Here is a 21,525-nt window from a genome sequence, read left to right on the forward strand (position 1 = left end):
AAAGGACTTTTCTCTCTCTCTCTCTCTCTCTCTCTCTCTCTCTCTTTCTCTCTTTCTCTCTTTCTCTTCCTCCCTCACTTCCTCTCTTCCTCATATGGGAGTCTATGACAGCAGCCAAGTGGCTGTGGGACACTCACTGCGGTATAAGAATTACACTAATATTAAAGAAATAGTGCAATACTGGTAGTCCTCGACTTACAACAATTCATTTAGTGACCGTTCAAAGTTACAACGGCACTGAAAAATGTGACTTACGTTTTTCACAATTACACCTTTCCAGCATCCCCACAATCACGTGATCCAAATTCGCACGCTTGGCAACTGATTCATACTTATGACCGACACAGCATCCCAGGGCTACGGGATCCCTGTTTGCAACCTTCTGACAAGCAAAGTCGCTTAACAATCAGATTACTGAGATAATAGCTGAAGTGATTCGCTTAACGGCTGTGGCCGGAAAGATCGTAAAATGGGACAAAACTCACTTAACAAATTCTCGCTTAACCACAGAAATGCTGGACTCAATTGTGGGTCGTACATCAAGGACTACCTGCCGAATCGTTAAAGGAAGGATGCAAAACGAGGGCACAGGACGACATATGAATGACATAAATTCAACATATTTTTGAAATGATTTTAGAACAATTAAATTGGATGGCTAAATAGCCCTACAGCGAGTTGTCCCCTTCCATTTTCATCCATAGAGACAAATATACAAAGCTAGGTCTTTCTTTCTGCATAGACTTTTTTTTTTTCCTGTGGGGTGCGTTTTCGTTCACGCAGAATGTAAGAAATGAGATCACTACATTTGTACACGTTTATTGACTAAAGGAAGCCATCAGGTGCCTATAGCAAGAAGAGTCCATAACTTGCAAGGGGAAGGAAATGCTGCGTCTTTGTTTCTCTCCATGGGGAGCTCTCGGCTGTACCGTATCTCTTATCGTGAGCTATTTGTGGACAGCTAGAACCCATAACTCCATTCTCTGCTCCACCTGATGAGGTTGAAGAGCTGACATTGTCCGCCTTCCAAGGCACCAATGTTCCTGCAGGCTCAAGAGAATCTGAGCTGGAAGGTCTGCAGGACTTTTACTAGCCTGTTGAGCACGAAGGGATGATGGTGGTTGCAGAAGGCGCGGGAGGTGTCCCCTCCCCTCCCTTTCAGGAGAAACGTGCCCATTTGTAAATCGAAAAGAGGGCATCCCTCAAGTTGAGAAAAGTTGGCCGATCTTCGGGGTGGGTCTTCCAGCATTCCAGCAAGATGTTATAGATCTCAGGGGAGCAACTGTTGGGCCGAGGGAGACGGTAGCCTCGAGTAATCTGTTGGATGGTCTCCTGATTGGTCATCCCTAGAAGAAGACAGATGACAGAAATGGTCAGGTTGACAAGGAACAGAGAGATGGGACGGGGTAACAAAGCACTCTCCTTACACGGAGATGGGGTTCGTGGTCCTCTCTGAGCTTGGTTGTTTTCTTACAGACGTTTCACTGTCAAACTAGGTAACATCATCAGTCCTGAAGGGAGTGGGGCTTGGACTGATGATGTCTTAGACATCTGCAAGAAAACAACCGAGCTCAGAGAGAACTAAGGAATCCTCATTTCAACTCTGAGGTACAAATATTCTCCTTTATTGGTCATTGAAGGAGGAGGAGGAGAAGCTCCATTCCGTGGTGGATCCGAGAGCACGCAGGGCAGAGAAAAGACAAGAGCAATGGAGATCTCTCAATTTACTTGGGAGAAGGCCCTTGTCATCTTGATGGGCTGCAACAGAACACTATTTATCACGGCAGGCAGAGGGAGACGTTGCTGGGGACAGCGTGTTCGGTTTCTGGCTGTGTGCTTGTGCTTCCTGCTTGACATTGAGCCTTGGTGACTCTGAACCTCTCTTGCCAAGTGAGCTCTCCTGGGTGTATTTCAATTTGGCCTAATGGAGTTAAGTTTGTTTGGTGGACTTACGTGTTGCAGCAACTTCCATTGTTTGGTGGACTTACTGGCTGTGCTGCCCTAGCAGTATATACCGTAGATAGTGTAGGAATTAAGAGTTGTCTCCTTTAAGAAATACCTCCTGGGAAATGTAGGCAGACTGCCTTATGGGAAATGTAGTTCCATGACATGTGACCATGTCTGTGTTTCTGATTGGTCACTGGGATACTCTGCCTACACGCAGAGACAATAGCCGGTCAGTTTAAATTAATTAATTAATTAATTAATTAATTAATTAATTAATTAATTTATTTATTTATTTATTTATTTATTTATTTATTTATTTATTTATTTATTTATTTATTTATTTATTTATTTATATTTAATGCTTCTAGACCGCCCCCTCTCCCAAAAGGGACTCGGGGCGGTGTACAGTCCATACAAAATATAACAAAATACAATAAAAATTACATATGTACAGTTGGCATGGAGGAGGTTAAAATGCAATTAAAAGAACTGTACAAAGCTATATAAATATAAGTTTTTAAACCCCTAAAATAGACACAATAAATTAAAAAAACCCTTAAAATAACCAGTTGATAATACATTTGCCAGGAGGGACAGTTGTAATTATGCCAGGCCTGCTAATCGGAACAGGTGAGTCTTCAATTTTTGCCGGAAGGAGCAGAGGTCAGTAGTAGTTCTAATGTCGGGGGGGGGAGGTCATTCCAGAGGGTTGGGCCCATCACAGAGAAGGCCCTACTCCTAGGTGTCGCCCGCTGGCATTGCCTAGTGGACGGCACCAGGAGAAGCCCCTCCTTGTGTGAGCGTATTGGCCGCAGGGATGTATGTGGGAGGATGCGATCCCGCAAGTAACTAGGTCCCGTGCCATGGAGCGCTTTAAAGATGGTAATCAGCACCTTGAAACGCACCCGAAAAACCACAGGTAGCCAGTGCAGCTTGCGCAGGAGAGGTGTTACGTGGGAGTACCTCGTACTCCCCATCACAGCCCGCGCGGCTGCGTTCTGAACTAACTGCAGTCTCCGGGCACGTCCCAAGGGCAGCCCCATGTAGAGAGCGTTGCAGTAATCCAGGCGGGACGTCACCAGCGCATGAGTGACCGTGCGTAGGGCATCCCGGTCCAGTAGGGGGCGCAATTGGCGCACCAGGCGAACCTGGTGGAACGCCCCCCTCGCCACGGCTGCCACATGGTCATCCATTGACAGCCGGGCATCAAGGAGGACGCCCAAATTGCGCGCCCGTTCCACAGGGGGCAATTGTTCGCCCCCTATGGCCAGCGATGGAATCAGCTGGCTGAACCGAGGTGCCGGTAGCCACAGCCACTCAGTCTTGGAGGGGTTGAGTTTAAGTCTGTTGTCCCCCATCCAGACCCCGACGGCTTCCAAACACCGGGACATCACTTCGACAGCCTCGTTGGGGTGGTTTGGGGTTGAAATATACAGCTGAGTATCATCAGCGTAGAGGTGATACTCAACCCCAAAACCACGGATGATCTCACCCAGCGGCTTCACATATGTGTTGAACAGGAGAGGCGAGAGGACCGACCCCTGTGGCACTCCACAAGTGAGTGGCCTCGGGGTCGACCTCTGTCCCCCTGTCAACACACATTGCTTCCGGTCGGAGAGGTAGGAGCCGAACCACCGCAAAACGGTACCTCCGACTCCCATCCCCTCCAACCGGCACAATAGGATACCATGGTCGATGGTATCAAAAGCCACCGAGAGGTCTAATAGGACCAGGATAGAGGAACAACCTCTATCTCTGGCCCTCCAGAGATCATCGACCAACGCGACCAAGGCTGTCTCCGTGCTGTGCCCGGGTAGGAAGCTGGAATGCCATTGTGAACCAGAGAAGCAAAGGATGTGCCTCCTCTCAACGTGGGACCCAATTCACCATCTTTTTACACCACGTGAGGGGCAGATTATGGAAAGTCAGAAGTATCTTAAACACTGGACTGTACGTTTTGCTATTAAGAATGCCTGATAATCCACTTGATCTGAATGAGATTCCTAAGCGTGGAGTTAACTGCATGCCCCGAGCAAGCCCATAATGCCCGAGGCAGAACTTTGGCCATTGCCTTGTGGACTAACCTTGGCCTGCTTGTGGCTGGATTTATTTGGAACAGTGCTGAGGCTGGGTGAAGGGAATTGCTGGGGAACATTAATAAACTCTCTATAAACCACGCTTCTGTGTGTGCGTGAGTGAGTGGGGCAGCATAGTGTGTGTGTGTGTAAGAGAGAGACAGAAAGAGAAAGAGACACACACACAGAGAGAGACAGACAGACAGACAGACAGACAGAGATGCTCCCCCCCCCCCAAGAGCTTTCCGTTGTCATGATCATCTTCACGGCATCTATTGAAATGAAATCGTACCATCGTAGGGACACTGTCCATAGCTAAAAACCTCATAGAGTAGGATTCCATAGGACCAAACATCCGATTTGGGGGAGTACGTCTGGTAGACGGCAGCCTCCGGTGCCGTCCACTTCACCGGGATCATGGCGTTACCAGTGGTGGAGTAGATGTCATCCTGAAGGAAAGCCAAGAACAGGTGCTCAGCCAAAGGTAAGGGAGATGCTTCCACCTGGAGACTCAAGGAAGAGAAGCTAAAACTGGCTTGTTCAGAATAGAACTGCAGAATAATAAGAGTTGGAAGGGGCCTTGGAGGTCTTCTAGTCTGACTCCTGCTCAAGCAGGAGATCTTGCCGTTCCGGATAAATGGCTGTCCAGTCTCCTCTTGAAAACCTCCAGTGATAAAGCACCCACAACCTCTGGAGGCAAGCCATTCCTCCGATTAAATGTTTTCACTATCGGGGGATTTTCTTCTTAGTTCTCTCCTTCATAAAAGCCCATCTATTACTCCATGTCTTGGCCTCAGATGCTCTCAAAAATAGGTTGTCCCCCTCTTCTCTGTGACAGCCCCTCAAAGATTGGACGGCTGCTATCCCTAGTCCTTCTCTTCCTTAGACTAGACATCCCCAGTTCCTGCAACCATCCATCATACGTCCCTGTTCAGTTCCATCTTTGTAGGACTGCTTTGTCATCTTTGGTACCCTTCAGATGTGCTAGCATGGCAGAACCAGGAGACATCTGAAGGATATCAAAAGGTATTTATAGGTTTTGTCTGAGAATTGAGCACCTAAGAGTTGGATCTACACTTCCTTCCTTCCTTCCTTCCTTCCTTCCTTTCTTCCTTCCTCCCTCCCTCCTTCCTTCCTTCCTTCCTTCCTTCCCTTTCTCTCTCTCCTTTCTATCAAAAGCTATTTATAGGTTTGTCTAAGAATTGAGCACCTAAGTTGGATCTACACTCTTTCTTTCCTTCCTTCCCTTTTTTTCTTTCTCTCTCTCCTTTCTATCAAATGTTATTTATAGTTTTGTCTGAGAATTGAGCACCTAAGAGTTGGATCTACATCCTTCCTTCCTTCCTTCCTTCCTTCCTTCCTTCCTTCCTTCCTTCCGTCCATCCGTCCTTCCTTCCTTCCTTTCCTTCCTTTCTTCCCTTTCTTTCTCTCCTTTCTATCAAAAGCTATTTATGGGTCTTGTCTGAGAATTGAGCACCTAAGAGTTGGATCTACACCCTTCCTTCCTTCCTTCTTTCCTTCTTTCCTTCCTTCCTTCCTTCCTTCCTTCCTTCCTTCCCTTTCTTTCTCTCCTTTCTATCAAAAGCTATTTATGGGTTTTGTCTGAGAACCGAGCACCTAAGAGTTGGATCTATACTCTTTCTTTTCTTTTCTTTTCTTTTCTTTTCTTTTCTTTTCTTCCTTCCTTCCTTCCCTTTCTTTCTCTCCTTTGTATCAAAAGCTATTTATAGGTTTTGTCTGAGAATTGAGCACCTAAGAGTTGGATCTACACCCTTCCTTCCTTCCTTCCTTCCTTCCTTCCTTCCTTCCTTCCTTCCTTCCTTCCTTCCTTCCTTCCTTCCTTCCTTCTATTTTGCTTGTTTGTTTTATATTTGGTTCAGATAGGTTTGCCTACAGGTAGCCCTCGACTTACGACTACCACTGGGGCCAGAACGTCCATTGCCAAGCAAGATGGTTATTAAGTGAGTCATGCCAGATTTTACCACCTTTTGCTATGACGCTTAAGCAAACCACCGCATCATGTGGCCGTTAAGCAAACCACCGAATCATGTGGCCGTTAAGTAAACCCAGCTTTCCCCATTGATTTTGCTTGTGGGAAGTTGGCTGTGAAAGTAATGCTAAGAGGATGGCTGGTATGACGGCTTTTAAGAGGGCTCATTTGAATATTTATGTTTTTGGAGTCCAAAAAAGGGACTGTAAATGTTGGGCTCTGTCCCACCTTTTGGAAAAAGTGCAGAGAACAGAAGATGGTTAAAGGCCTGGAGATTAAAACGTATGAAGAATGCTGGCGGGAACTGGGTATGGTTCGTCTGGAGAAAAGAAGGACTCGGGGTGACATGATAGCAGTGTTCCATTATTTGAGCAGCTGCTGCAAAAAGAGGGAAGTCAGACTATTCTCCAAGGCACCTGAAGGCAAAACGAGAAGCAATGGATGGAAACTAATCAAGGAGAGAAGCAACCTGGAATTGAGAAGAAACTTCCTAACATTGAGGACAATTAATCAGTGGAGCAGCTTCCCTCCAGATGTTGTGGGGATTCCATCACTGGAAGTTTTTAAGAAGAGACTGGACAACCACTTGTCTGAAATGATATAGGGCCATGATGGCGAACCTATGGCCTGCGGAGCCATCTCTCTAGGCACGTGAGCCGTTGCCCTACGTCAGTTCCACAGCGCATGTGCACACACGCCAGCCGGCTGATTTTTGGCTGGTTCCGCCCACACCACCCCTCCCTTCCAAGGAGTCTCCACATGGCCATTTTGGATGCCAGGTAAGTACAGGGCTTGTGTGGAGGCTCTGGGAGGGCGAAAAACGGGCCTCCTGGAAGTCCAGAAACAGAGAGTTGGGGAGGCCATTTTTGTCCTTCTGGAGGCTCCAGGAAAGCTTCCGGAGCCTGGGGAGGATGAAAAACAGGCCTCCCGGAAGTCTGGAAACAGAGGGTGTGGGAGGCCATTTTTGCCCTTCTGGAGGCTCCAGGAAAGCTTCCGGAGCCTGGGGAGGATGAAAAACAGGCCTCCTGGAAGTCCAGAAACAGAGAGTTGGGGAGGCCATTTTTGTCCTGGAGGCTCCAGGAAAGCTTCCGGAGCCTGGGAAGGATGAAAAACAGGCCTCCCGGAAGTCTGGAAACAGAGGGTGTGGGAGGCCATTTTTGCCCTTCCGGAGGCTCCAGGAAAGCTTCTGGAGCCTGAGGAAGTTAAAAAACAGGCCTACCGGAAGTCCAGAAACAGAGGGTCGGGGGAGGCCATTTTTGCATTTCCGGAGCCTGGGGAGGGTAAAAAACAGGCCTACTGGAAGTCTAGAACAGAGAGTTGGGGGAGGCATTTTTGCGTTTCCGGAGCCTGGGGAGGATAAAAATCAGGCCTACCGGAAGTCTGGAAACAGAGGGTTGGGGGAGGCCATTTTTGCCCTTCCGGAGGCTCCAGGAAAGCTTACGGAGCTTGGGGAGGGTGAAAAACAGGCCTACCGGAAGTCCGGAAACGGGCCATTTCCAATTTCCGGAGGCTTCGGGGAGCCCTGCTAGGCTACAAAAGAGGTGTGATGGGGTTGCGCGTGGATGCGCAGAAGCACAAGGCAGTGTGGGTAGGTCGTGCATGCACGTGCGGGGGCAGGGCGCGTGGGAGGCTTTGTATTATGGGTGTGGGCACCATAGTGTCTGCGCGCTTTTGGCACCCGAAGAAATAAACCGTTAGCCATCACTGATATAGGGTCTCCTGCTTGAACAGGGGGTTGGACTAGAATACCTCCAAGGTCCCTTCCAGCTCTGCTTTGATTGGGAACAGCTCAATGACGGAGTGTAGTGGGGGGGTGGAGTGAAAACGTCCTTGGATGCACCTTGAGGAGCCTGGCAAGGCCGAAGTCGGCTATTTTGCAAGCAAGGTCATCTCCCACCAGGATGTTCCTTGCTGCAAGGTCCCGATGGATGATATGTTGGTCCTCCAGATAGGTCATCCCGTCAGCCACCTGGCAGGAGATGCTGAGCAGGTGGTGTGTGGTCAATTCCTTCCCAGCAGCACCTGAAAAATCAACAAGGCGCCACGGTGACGCAGTGGTTAGAATGCAGTACTGCAGGCTAACTCTGCATTCCCACTACCAGGAGTTCGATCCTGACCGGCTCAAAGTTTGACTCAGCCTTCCCTCGTTCCGGGGGGTGGGTAAAATGAGGAGCCAGATTGTTGGGGGGGGGGGGGGAACAGGTTGACTTTGTAAACCGCTTAGAGAGGGCTGTAATAGCACTGTGAAGTGGTACATGTTTAAGTGCTATTGCTATTGACCTTTGATCCTTTGCTAAAACTCACTTTTACTTACAGGTAAACCTTGCTTTACAACCATTCATTTAGTGACGTCCAAAGTTATAAAGGCACTGAAAAAAGTGACTTAAAAGCAGTCCTCAAAATTAGGACCGTCACGGGATCAAAATTCAGGTGCTTGGTCACTGGTACGCATTTATGACGATCACGTGACCCCAGTTGCTGCACATGACTGCAATTTGTGACTTCCCAGATGACTTCTAACAAGCAAAGTCAAAGGAGAAATTGACTTTAACAACAACTGGAGTGATTCATTTAACAAAGGAAGCAAAGAAGATTGTAAAATCGGGTGCAGTTTGCTGAAAAACTGCCTTGCTTAGCAGTGGAAATTCTGGCCCCAATTGCAGTCTTAAGTTGAGGACTACCTGTACAGGATGTCCTTGACTTACAGCAGTTCATTTAGTGACCGTCTGAAGTTACAACAGCATTGAAAAAGTGACCTATGACCATTTTGCAAACTTATAACCACTTCAGTCATCAAAGTTCAAACACTTGGCAACTGGCTGATACAGGGAGTCCTCTACTTATGACCACAATTGAGCCCAAAATTTCTGATGTTAAGAGAGACACTGGTTAAGTGAATTTTGCCCCATTTTACGACCTTTCTTGCCACAGTCGTTATGTGAATCACTGCAGTTGATAAGTTAGTAACCCGGTTGTTAAGTGAATCTGGCTCCCCCCGCTGACTTTGCTGGTCAGAAAGTTGCAAGAGGGGATCACATGACCCCCGGGACACTGCAACGGTCATAAGTATGAAGCGGTTGCTAAGCATTTGAATTTTAATCACATGATCATGGGGATACTACAAAGGTTGTAAGTGTGAAAAACAGTCATAAGTCACTTTTTTTCAGTGCCCTTGTAACTTTGAATGGTCATTAAGTGAAACTGTTGTAAGTTGAGGACTACCTGCATTTGTGACGGTTGCAGTCTCCCAGGGACATGTGATCCACTTTTGCGACCTTCTGACGAGCAGTCAATGGGGAAGCCAGATTCGCTTAACAACCATGTTCCTAACTTAGCAACTTCCATCCTTCCAAGGTAGGTAAAATGAGGACCCAGATTGTTGGGGGGAAAGAGGCTGATTCTGTAAACCGCTTAGAGAGGGATGTGAAGCGGTATATAAGTCTAAGTGCTATTGCTATTGACCTTTGACCCTTTGTGATTCACTTAAGAACCGCAGCAAGAAAAGTTGTAAAATGGGGCAAAACTCACTTTTGTTGTTAAGTGAGTTTTGCCCCATTTTACGACTTTTCTTGCCGACTTAACGGCAGAAAGATTGAGCTCAATTGTAGTCATAAGTCAATGACTATGCTTCTTCGGCAAGAGAGGGCAGTGTTGTATCAGAAGTTGTTAGACGGAGGACATAAAAAATACAGCATCTACTGGTAGGTTCTTTTACAATACCAACAAGGACTAGATTTTAGGAGAGTTTTAAGCACAATCCAATGCTTTCTAGGTAATTTTCACACAAAATATTAACCTGAAGCAAACCCACTGTTGGAAGAAATATCCAGGTCCAGTTCCAATCTGGGAGAATGGCACCGGAGATAAAATGGAGGCTGGAGGCTGATTGGGAAGAAAAATTCCCTTTATTGATAAAATAGAACCACCAACCACGTGTGATTCTGGCCAGCTGACAAAATGGAGTTGAGAGCAGGTGGGTTTTTATACCTTCTGGATTCCTTGCGGGGGGGGGGGGGGTGTATGTTCATGTAGGGGTCATGGCTGGCTCTATAGACAAAAATGGAAACTCAAATCCTAGGAGTTTGTCTGAGCTGATCTTGTCCACCTTTGGCTTGTTGCTTATCTGGAGTTTCTGTCTGACCCACTCTTTCTGAATGGATTACCAAATCTGCATTTCTGAAATTTCTGGCTTCCTCAAGTTTCTGCTTGGGGGGGGCAGACAAACTGGGGCTGGTTTCTGCCTCCCTTAAGATTTTTTTTTCATTTCTCCTTTAGGGGAAATAGAATATTCTGCCTTTTTTTTTTTTAAAAAAAAAAAGACATTTCAATTCTTCTGGGTGGGTGGGCTTCCCGCCCCATGAGTCTCACTTCCAGATTAGCAGGTTAATTTTGAAACAAAACTGTAACCTTCTACGCTTCTTTCCACCAGTAAGGTGGAATTTTTCTTTCCTTATTCAATCCAGGCGTGATTCTCGGAGGATTAACATCTGGGTTTGACTGACACGTCCCTCAAAGCGGGGAATTGAGTCTTCTAACCCTCAGAAGAGAACCAGTTTGATGGTTCCATCTCTTGTCCACGGGAAGGCTGAAGATGAGATCAGACTACACTTTGTAAACACAATGCACCACGCAAAGCTATTTCGCTCCGGGATGACTCAAGAAAGAAACTCATTAGCAGGCAAAGGTGTTTAGGAAACCGAGAAGAACGTTGGCTGCAGACTCGTTCTCCTAGGGAGTTGCCTCGTCTTAGGTAACAAACCAGATCTGGAATGGAGGTCAGGTCCTTCAGTGCAGGAAGCTTCTCATGGGAAGGAGCCAAACTGGCTTCCCTTGGACAAGAGACTTCTCAGCCGAGGAACATCTCCATAGAAAAGGGTGGCACGTTGGGGGCATTGGGAATTCGTCTCCTGCTTTGGCTGAAATTGGAGCTGTCTTCAAAGGGCATCTCTGAACCCAAGGAAGTTGCTGCCCAACCGCCGGAGGGAGACGAAATTTGGGAAAGTAATAGAGAGCAACTTTCCAAGGGGGAATTTATAAAATTACATTTAAGGAGGAACCAGTTCTTGGGTGGTTTCCCGGCTGATAGGATAGCCTTTAGTAAACCATGGAAGGCATTCGACTCTGCCTGCTTGCCTGCCTCTGTGTGTGTGTGTGTGTGCGCGCGCGCACGTGCACGCACGCAGAAGACTAGTACAGGTAGACTTTGATTTACAACCAGGGGTGGGATTCAAAAATGTTAGCAACCGGTTCTCTGCCCGGTCGCTGGGTGGGCCATGGTGGGCGTGCCCTACTCGGCTTCTTGCACCATGGCAGGATGGGCATTTTCGCCCTCCCCAGGCTCCGGAAGCGGGAAACAGGCCCATTTCAGACTTTCGGAACTTCTGGGAGGCCCGTTTTTTTGCCCTGCACTTACCTGGCAAAATGGGCCACCTGGAGACTCCCAGGAGGGGCGTGTTGGGTGGGCGGGGCCAGCCAGTCCTTGCAACTACCGGCTTGACAAACCAGATGTAAAATTAGCATCCGGTTCGTCCGAACCAGTCCGAAATGGCTGAATCCCACCCCTGTTCATTTAGTGACTGGAATTACAACAGCACTGAAAAAAGTGACTTATGGCCGTTTCTTACACATAGGACCATTGCAGCAACCCCATAGTCACGGGATCAAAATTCAGATGCTTGGCAACCAGCTCGTACTTATGACCATTGCAGTGTCCCGGGCTCATGTGATCCCCTTTTGCGACCTTCAGACAAGCAGAGTCAAGGGGGAAGCCAGACTCACTTAACCACCATGTTCCCAACATAACAGCTGCAGTGATTCACTTAACAACTGGCAAGAGAGGTCATAACAGGAAGCAAAACTCATTTAACAACCCTCTTGCTAATCAACAGGAATTTTGGCCTCAGCTGTGGTCGTAAGATGAGGACTACCTGTAAGGGCGTGGTGTGTCTGTGAGGTGGCACCTATGAGGCGGAGTCATAAAGATCCAGTGATATAGCCACAGCCATAAGATTGAAGCTCTACCATGTTGGGTGACTTACAACTATTCACTTAGTGACTGAATTTGGGTGTCAGGCCTGGAAGCTCAATTGTGGTCATAAGTTGAGGACTACCCATAATCCAGATATCTGAAGAATGCTAGATTGCTGCAGACTATGTACCAGTGGTAGGATTTAAATTTTTTTACTACCGGTTCTGTGGGTGTGGCGTGGCTTAGTGGGCATGGCAGGGGAAGGATACTGCAAAATCCCCATTCCTTCCCACTCCAGGGGAAGGATACTGCAAAATCCCCATTTCCTCCTGATCAGCTGGTACTCAGGGTGCAGCAAATAGATGGGGGCGCGGCCAGCCAGAGGTGGTATTTGGCGATTCTCCGAACTACTCAAAATTTCTGCTACCGGTTTGCCAGAACTGGTCAGAACTAGCTGAATGCCACCTCTGCTCTGTACCTTATGTTGGATTTTAGTAATTTGTCATGGCCACTATTTTCACATTCAACTATACGAGGACTGGGTCTGGAAGCATCAGCTGAAAGCGATAATACTCACTGTTGAGGTAACTATGGAGGTTGCCCTTCCGCATCAACTCCGTGACAATGTAAACCGGCTCCCCCACAGAACAGACGGCCAGAAGTTTGATGAGCCTTGTGTGTTTCAGACGTTTCAAGTTCCTGATCTCCTTGACAAAGTCATCCCTCATGTCAGCTGTGAAGGAGATGAAAGACATTTGCAAGATGGATTGCTTTGCGTGGACGATGTCTGGGCTTGTTCTCTCATCCCAGCACATTTGGAAGCCCTAAGGTCACGGTTTCTCCACCGTGGGAATTTCCTGGGAGGGTGAACTTCAACTCCCAGAATTCCACAGACAGCCTGATTATTGATGGGGTTTCGGGGAGTTGAAGTCCACCCACCTGGAAACCCACAAGGCTGGGAAACAGAATAATAGAGTTGGAAGTCTTCTAGTCCAGCCTCCTGCTCAAGCAGGGAACCTTATTACATTTCAGAAAAATGGTTGTCCAATCTCTTCTTAAAGACTTCCAGTGTTGGAGCATTCACAACTTCTGGAGGCAAGTTGTTCCACTGATTAATTATTCTCACTATCAGGAAATTTCTCCTTAGTTCTAAGTTGCTTCTCTCCTTGATTAGTTTTCACCCATGGCTTCTTGTCCTGCCTTCAGGTGCTTTGGAGAATAGCTTGACTCCCTCTTCTTTGTGGCAATCCCTTAGATATTGGAATACTGCTATCATGTCACCCCTAGTCCTTCTTTTCATTAAACTAGACATGCCCAATTCCTGCAATTGTTCTTTGTATGTTTTGGTCTCCAGTCCCCTAATCACCTTTGTTGCTCTTCTCTTACTCTTTCTAAAGTCTCAACATCTTTTTTTTATATTGTGGTGGTGACCAAAATTGGGTGCAGTAGTCTTACCAAAACATTATAAAGTGGTACTATTAACACTTTATGTGACCTTGATTCCATCCCTATATAAACACTGCTCTATATGTTTCCTCCAAGATTGAAGAAGATAACTTTGGGTGAAAGATGGCCGAGACTCCTGTCTTTATCATCTTGCAATTTGGGGTGAGAAGCACGTGTGATGGGGCATCTTGTAAATTTAGGCTTTTGAATGTCTCCTGTTTTGCTAATCTACTTGTCAACTTTGCTAAGTTATGTTGACAATGGAGATGAATAACGCAATGTTCTAGTATTGCTACTACGATAATCATAAATGTAACGATAATTAGAGTTTCTTACAGTTTCTCAAGCAATTGATTCCTGAATTGGTAGACCCAGCTCACAGGCACTCATGCCCTTGTCGCCTTCAGCTTGACTACTACAATGCATTCTTCATAGGGCTGCCCTTGAAGAGTTTCTGGAAGCCTCAGCTGATACAGAATACAATAGAGCAGGCAGCTATGTGTGTTCCTAGAACAGTGCCTGTTATACCTCTGCTCCCCAAGCTCCATTGGTTGCCAGTTTGATTCTCGGTCCAATTCAAAGTTTTTTAAAAAAATATCTGTGATTTTTATATGGAGTTTTACCTGTTTGCCGCACACTTCCCAGAGTTGCTATGGGTGATAGCGGTGGCTACTTAAATTTGATTAATAAATTCCTAGGGAGTAGTGATTTTACAAACTGTTCTGGAGAAAGCTCTAGATACCTTCCGTAGGGATCTAAACTGAAGGATGGGAAGCCAAGTAGAAGGTTTGTGCAATAAAAATCAGAATACTTGCTAGAAGCATTAAACAAAAGCAAGGATACTCTGCCCAGGGAAGCTTTCTCCAAAATATGATCCTGGGATCGTAGGACTGGAAGGGATCTTGGAAGTCCTCCAGTCCAACCGCCTGCTCAGGTCGTGGGTCTTTATTTTAATCTAATCTCATTTAATCGAATCCAAGTGGAAATATTCTTTCATCAAACTGAACGAGAACCGGAAGAAGAAGTTTCTGTCTAGCTTGGGTAGCTCACGTTGGATGTGGAACGTGGGTTCCAGGATCCAGTAACCTAGTACAAACTGACTAGGTGCAGAATATCGCCTAGTATCAGGGTTTAACGTAGCACTTTCCAAATCCAAAATGCGTTTAGCCTTCACCTGAACTTTGCTCCCTTCCGCGTGTGTCTTTTCATTTATGAGGGTGGAGTGACCCAAGAGGTCAATCAGTTGACCTGGTTTATTAACAACCACTTGGGTTAACTGCTGCGGGAACCATTGTTTTCATTACTTCTGATAACAACAGTGTCCTTAGGGAGGGTGCCAGACAATTACAGGGCAAAAACTGTGCCACAATTTTGTGATGCCAATCCTGTGACTATGCGCTCGGACCAGGCACGGGATGGGATGCAAGGATGTTAGGGCAGGGTTTAAATTGTGGTACCCCCAGTGCCTGTTCTGTTGTTCTCCTATTATCATGGCGTATCATTTTCTCCATCTAATTTCCAGCTGGGGGAAGTCATTCTCATTTCCTTTTGCACAGTTGGTGGATTCAATCTAGGCCCTCCCACCGTTCAGCTCTGGTCTACTCATGGAGGATTGACTAATCCACCTCTTAGGAAACAGGCAGACAAGGCGCATTGCGCAAGGGAGGATGCGTCTTCTGCACCCCACAAACCTTGTTTCATAATTTTGATGGCCACAGGCACTGTGTTCTTCCACATTCCTTCCCACACTTCTCCAAAACATCCTTCGCCCATCTTCCTCCAGAGCTGGAATTCAGACCGGGGACGTTCCCACTGATCCAGCTCAGACGTTCTCTGTAGAAGGGGTAAAACGAGAAACAAACAATCCAGATCACAGAACAACAGAGTTGGAAGGGGAACTTGGAGGTCTTCTAGTAGTCCAGTCTGCCTAAGAAGGAAATTCTACCCTTTCAGACAAACGGTTGTCCAATCTCCTCTTTAAAATCTCCAAATCTACAACTTCTGGAGACAAGTCGTTCCACTGACTACTGGCAATTGTTCTAATTGTCAGGAAGTTTCTCCTTAATTCCAGGTCTCTTCTCTCCTTGATTAGTTTCCACCCATTGCTTCTTGTTCTACCCTCAGGTGCCTTGGAGAATAGTTTGACTCCCTCTTCTTTGTGGCAACCCCTGAGATATTGGAAGACTGCTGTCATGTCTCCCCTGGTCCTTCTTTTCATTAAACTAGACCTACCCAAATCCTGCAACCGTTCTTCGTATGTTTTAGCCTCCAGTCCCCTAATCCTCTTGTTTGCTCTTCTCTGCATTCTTTCCAGAGATCTTTTTTAAATATTCTGGTGACCATAAGAGGCCAGGCTTGGATAAAGGAAGGGATAAAAAAAATCTAGAACCATGATGGCAAACCTATGGCACGTGTGCTGAAAGTGGCATGCAGAGCCATCTCTCTGGGCATGCAAGCCCTCGCCTTTTGCTGTTACGGATTCCAGCGTGCCGGCCAGCTCGTCCTCATGTGCGCAGCAGCACTGAGAAACCAGAAGAGCAGCCTCCCAGTGTACAACTGCGCACCAGGAAGACGATCTTCCAGTTTCCAGCATACACATGCACACCGGCCAGGTGGTCTTCTTGTGCGCATGTGTGCCAGAAACTGGAAGACCAGGTGGCCGGCCAGCGCACATGCGCTTGCCGAAAACCAGAAGATCATCTTCCGGGCACGTGCATGCACACTGAGACATCTTCCAGTTTCCAGCACTCACACGCCCGCTCACTCGGGCATCCATTTTGGCACTCGGCGCCAAAAAGATTCGCCAACACTAATCTAGAACATAGAATAAGAAGATTGTAGTGTCACCGAGATCACTGACTCCAATTCAATATTGTTTTATTTTTTCCCCCCCCAATCTAGTCTAGAATCCTGGAGATTTTTTAGGATCAACCGTCAACAGTCAAGGAAGAACCTGCATTGGTATTAGCAGCCTTGGAAAAGATATTCAGATGTTGTGTTGGGTCTCTAGCAGGGGTGAAATTCAGCAGGTTCTGACCAGTTCTGGAGAACCGGTAGCGGAAATTTTGAGTAGTTCTGAGAACCGGCAAATACCACCTCTGGCTGGCCCCGCCCATATCTCTTCTCTGCCTCCCGAGTCCCAGCTGATTTGGAGGAAATGGGGCTCTTGCCTCTGTTTATTCAACCAAGGATTGTATTTGCTTTTTTGGCGGCTGCTGCTCACTGCTAAGGTCTGGGCTTTAAATAGTTTACACGAATGAAGGTAAATATGTGTGTTCCAGCATAAATCTTGCAGGTTCCAATCTGTGACATATTCCGGAGAGAGAGAAGTTCCCTGAGCATGAGCCCGGACGCTTGGAAGAATAAAACTTTGGTTCCGGTGATCGACTCAGAATGGATCCTGTAAATTGTTTACTTTGGAAGGGGGCGACTGAAATTAACTGCTTGACTTTTGAGAAGAAAATAACATTTCAAAAGAAAAACCAGAAGCTGATAGGAAGGCAAAGATAAAGAAGCACCCGCCCATCCCCAAATAAAAGCCTCACATCCAGCCCCTGGAAGTTTGTCAGAGATGGAGGGAAAAAATCACCTAGTGGTGCCGTGTTCTTCTACTTACCTTCTGGATGCAAGGCTGAGACAAAGGGCAGTCAATGATTTTCCAGTTGGCTCTGTAATAAGCAAGGAGCTCTTCCAGACTCGGGAAGACATGCGCTTTTTCCAAGTAAAAACTTCCGGCAGGATCCGAGAAGATTCTGAAATGTCGCACTTTGCCATGGTTACGAACTGAAGATTGAAGGAGAAAAGAAGACAATAGGATTTGGGTCAAGTTTGCAATTTCCCTTCCTTTAGTTTAATATCCACCAGCATTGCTTTTCACTCAGCTCTGTGATATTTTATTTTATTTACACGTTACTTTACTTTACTTTATTTTACTTTACTTTTATTTTCCACCTTTTTACCAGTAACTTAAGGTGGCAAACATATCAAATAGTACTTCCTCCTCCTATTTTCCTCACAACGACAATGCTGTGATATCAACATTAATTTGCATTACGGGTTGCATTGCTACCATGTTTCCCCGAAAATAAGACAGGGTCTTATTTTCTTTTCTTTTTTTTTTCGAAAATTTTATTGGTTTTTTAAAACATTTATAAGGAAAAGGGTAGGTGGAATGGTATACAAATTTTGGCAGTTGCAAGTATGGCAGACGCCCCCTCCCTCCAAACTCATAAGATACATCTATGTATAAAACATCAATACAAAATCGTATAAAATCAGCATATTAATTCTATAAAAAATTTTCAATCAGCTTATATATTATGATATTTAATCTAGATATAGTTTCATCATTACTTTCGGTCTGTTTATAACAATGTGATTTTCTTATTCATTTTTGTGATCTGAGCTTTCTTAGTGTTGCCCCTTCTCCCCCCGCTGGCAGAGCTCCGGCCCCTGGGGTCTTATTTTCTTTTGACCTCCGAAATAAGACAGGGTCTTATTTTCTTTTGACCTCCTCCTTATTTCCAGGTTGAATCTCTCCTTGATCAGTTTCCATCCATTATTCCTTGTCTGGCCTTCGGGTGCTTTGGAAAATAGCTTGACCCCCTCCTCTGGGTCAGCCCCTCAAGTATTGGAAGACTGCTCTCATGTCTCCCCTGGACCTTCTTGTCAGGGCAGCCTCCATCAGTAACCAAGAAAGAAACCACTCAACTCCATATTTCAGAATTAAGAGTACTTTTACTGGTTATGAGTAGATAGCAGCTAAGCAAAGCAAGATCTGAGGCAAAAGCGCGCGTAATCATAGATATCAATATGTGACCCAACTCCCTCCCCCTAGTAACCCCATCCCCCAGTCCAATCCACACACCCCACAGGTGTCATGTGGGCTGCACTTTCAAAACCCATCATCAGGTTGGTATGCCGGACGGTTGGCCTTGGCGGCAATTCCACTCTCTGCAGCATGCGCAGTAGATGGTGAGAAAACCACTCCCTTCTTCATTCACTCCTGTGCTGAAGCTTCCCCTCCCAAACACCATGTTATCTCACCCCCTCCCCGTTTCAATGGCATCCGAAAGCAAGCAGCAAAGCAGAGGCTGACACTTCTCTTTTCTAGACCAGCCATGCCCAGTTCCTGCAACAGTTCTTCGTATGTTTTATTTTCCAGTCCCCTAATCATCCTGGTTGCTCTTCTCTGCACTTTTTCTAGAGTCTCAATGTCTTTTTTTATAGTGTGGTGACCAGAGATGCGTTGCCAATTTTTTACTACCGGTTTGGGTGCACTCCCGCACACGCTCCTATGTGCGTGCAACGCTTCTGTGCATGCACAGAAGTGTCCGGGCGGATGGGCAAAGCCTCCCTCCGCTGCTACTACTGGTTCAGCTGATCCGGGCCGAACCGGCAACAACCCACTTCTAGTGGTGACCAAAACTGGATGCAGTATTCTTACTAGGGCTTTATAGAGTGGTATTAGTACCTCACTTGATCTTGATTGTATACCTCTGTTAATGCAATTTAGGATTGTGTTGGCTTTTTTGGCTGGCCCTGCACATGGCTGGCTCATATTTAGCTGGTTGTCCATTAAGACTCCAAGATCCCTCTCACAGTCACTGCTATTAAGTATAAGTATAATCTTTATTATCACTGTACTTAAATACAACGAAATTGGTTAAGCCTTGTTTCACCCAGCCTGTCATTCAGCCTACCCTTATAAGAAGTCTCCAAGTCATATTTGTCTTCTGAGCTCTCTCCAATCTGAAAAATTCCCTGGAAAAGTGCCCAGAATATGCCGAACCAAAGGTGGTCTCACCAACCACAAGGATGTCGCATGTGTTTGATGGGAAACTACATTTTCCATGATTCACTAAGATGAATTAAGAAGGTAGATATGCCTCTGGGGCAAAACACTTGGAATTAATCTCTGCATGTTTTGAAAAATACACCAACCTTCCCGGCATCATGGATGTTGGCCTAGGTTGGGAAAAACAGGAACAGATGGAGGCTGAGGCAGTGACACTACCTTTTCCTTCATTCATGGCATACTTTTTTGCAAGGAATTGCATGCACAACTGTCATTCGGAAGGTTTCCAGGTGTTTAGCTCAGCTGTGCCAGGCAGGTGCCCTCCAGCTGTGTTATGTTGGCACCTCTTGGAATTTCTGGCTTGGGGTTCTGGGGAATTGCAGTCACCACAATTCACGGCTGCTCAGCTGTGAAAGGATGAGAATTCTAGATGGCCTATTGCCATTGTTAGTCACTCCTAATTGTGCAAAAGGCTTGGTGTGGCTTGAGGCTAGTTCATCCCTTGCTCCATCCAACATGTGTAGGCAGAATACCTTTGTTTATTGCATCACTTAGTATAATTACACACAAGAGAGGGAATTGGAGTGCGATTAGTAATTAACATTTTTTTTTCAGATCCAAATTTTCTGGAATGAATTTATCATACTGATTAGGGTGGAGGAGACACTCATGTCTTTTGTGTTGCAAATTGGAAAGATTTGTTTTTCAGGGTGCCTAGGGATTCCTTGCATAGCAAACAATTCATCCTGCTTTACTGCTCTTCAATATCTAGAGATATTATCCAGTTGCCTGTTAGCTGTAACATGTGAGCAACTGAGTTAAGGCCCTGTTTCTCTTTAATCCTGATAGATATTAACTGCATCCTTTCTTCCGGCTGGCCAATTGTACAAGAAGTAGATATCTTAGGTAATAGCAAATAATGAGAACATACTGGCTGGAAAGGAAGGAAGGAAGGAAGGAAGGAAGGAAGGAAGGAAGGAAGGAAGGAAGGAAGGAAGGAAGGAAAGAAAGAAAGAAAGAAAGAAATATTGATGAGGAAGAAAAGAAAGAAAGGAAAAGAAAGAAAGGAAAAAAGAATGAGAAAGAAAGAAAGAAGGAAAGGAAAGGAAAAAGAATTAGAAAGAAAGAAGAGATCTTGATAAGGAAGGAAGGAAGAAATCCAAACACATTCTAGGTTGTCTTTTGGACTGAGTTGTGCAAAACACAAGTGTTTGCATTCCAAGAACAACTTCATTTTCACGCTCCCCAGTCCCTCAAAAGTTGCCAGGTTGCAATTCACAATCCACTTAGCTCTTGCTAACCAGAAAAGCTGAGCAGTGAAAATTGCTGCCCCGCCTGTAACTGATCCAAATCCTTTAGCAAAACAATCACCAGCACCACCTCACAAAAGGCAAAACTCTGCATCAAAGGAAAGCAAAATAAATGACTTGAGCCTGCCTCCACCTCCACTCCTGCATCCTCATTTTACCTGTTGTTTATTTGCCTGGCTGCAAAATATCCCAGTGGTTCCTATGGGAGGGAGGACAGAGAGCCGCAAAGCTACCATGTCACCCTTCTTCTTGGAAGACCTGCTTCTGTTGCTAGGAAATATGAGTGGGAGGCCAGGCAAAGCAGGAACTGCAAAAAACGAGTAACCAAACTGCCCTACAAGATCTACCAGTGTCTGGTTGTCTGTGAAAATAAACTAATTTTACAGTGTTTGATACTTCTGACAATTAAGCAGGTGTTGGCTTCACAACTCAGTGCAAAATTCATTAACCCATTTTTATTTATTTCTTGGAAACTTCTTAAGAGGAGTTGGACCCCAAATCCCAGCACTAAAGATATCCCCTCCCCTCCCCTGCCTCTATTTCAGAGGCAGAGTAAGGGAAATTCATTTCTGCACAAGGGAGAAAGTTCCAGAGTCCAGACAATTCTTCATGTGGGGCCCTTGGTGCTCTCTGAGCTTGGTTATTTTCTTACAGATGTTTTCATTATCCAATTAGAGACCAAACTCCACTCCTTTCTGGCACTGATGATGTTACCTAGTTGGGTAATGAAGTATTTGCAAGAAAACAATCAAGAACCAAGGACCCACAGTTGTCCTTCCTATTTCCTCTTTTTCCCTTCCTCCTCCTCCACAAACCCCACTTCCTTCTAGCACTGATGATGTTACCTAGTTGGGTAATGAAACATCTGCTAAAAAAAACCCACCAAGCTCAGAGAGCACCAAAGACCCCAATTTTAGCCAAGCTGGTGTCCACGATGGCATGAATCTCTACCTGTTTTTATATGTCTTAGCTTTGGTTGCAGAGATGGTATT

The 21,525-nt window shown here is 46.0% G+C and overlaps 1 protein-coding gene across 1 annotated transcript in view; it reads right to left on the bottom strand.

Annotated features, from left to right (window-relative positions):
• Positions 1-814: 814 nt before the first annotated feature.
• The window catches only part of SRMS (src-related kinase lacking C-terminal regulatory tyrosine and N-terminal myristylation sites), a 47,744-nt gene continuing 27,033 nt past the window's right edge, over positions 815-21,525 (bottom strand). The window contains exons 3-8 of the mRNA XM_081949732.1: positions 17,043-17,209; positions 15,118-15,259; positions 12,558-12,713; positions 7,853-8,034; positions 4,315-4,471; positions 815-1,346 (exon numbers count right to left, since the gene is read on the bottom strand). Coding sequence (XP_081805858.1) covers positions 1,159-1,346; positions 4,315-4,471; positions 7,853-8,034; positions 12,558-12,713; positions 15,118-15,259; positions 17,043-17,209 — 992 coding nt within the window. The 3' untranslated portion in view covers positions 815-1,158. The remainder of the gene's footprint in view (positions 1,347-4,314; positions 4,472-7,852; positions 8,035-12,557; positions 12,714-15,117; positions 15,260-17,042; positions 17,210-21,525) is intronic.

This window comes from Natrix helvetica, assembly GCF_964273705.1.
Source record: "Natrix helvetica genome assembly, chromosome: 3".
Taxonomy (NCBI): Eukaryota; Metazoa; Chordata; class Lepidosauria; order Squamata; family Natricidae; genus Natrix; species Natrix helvetica.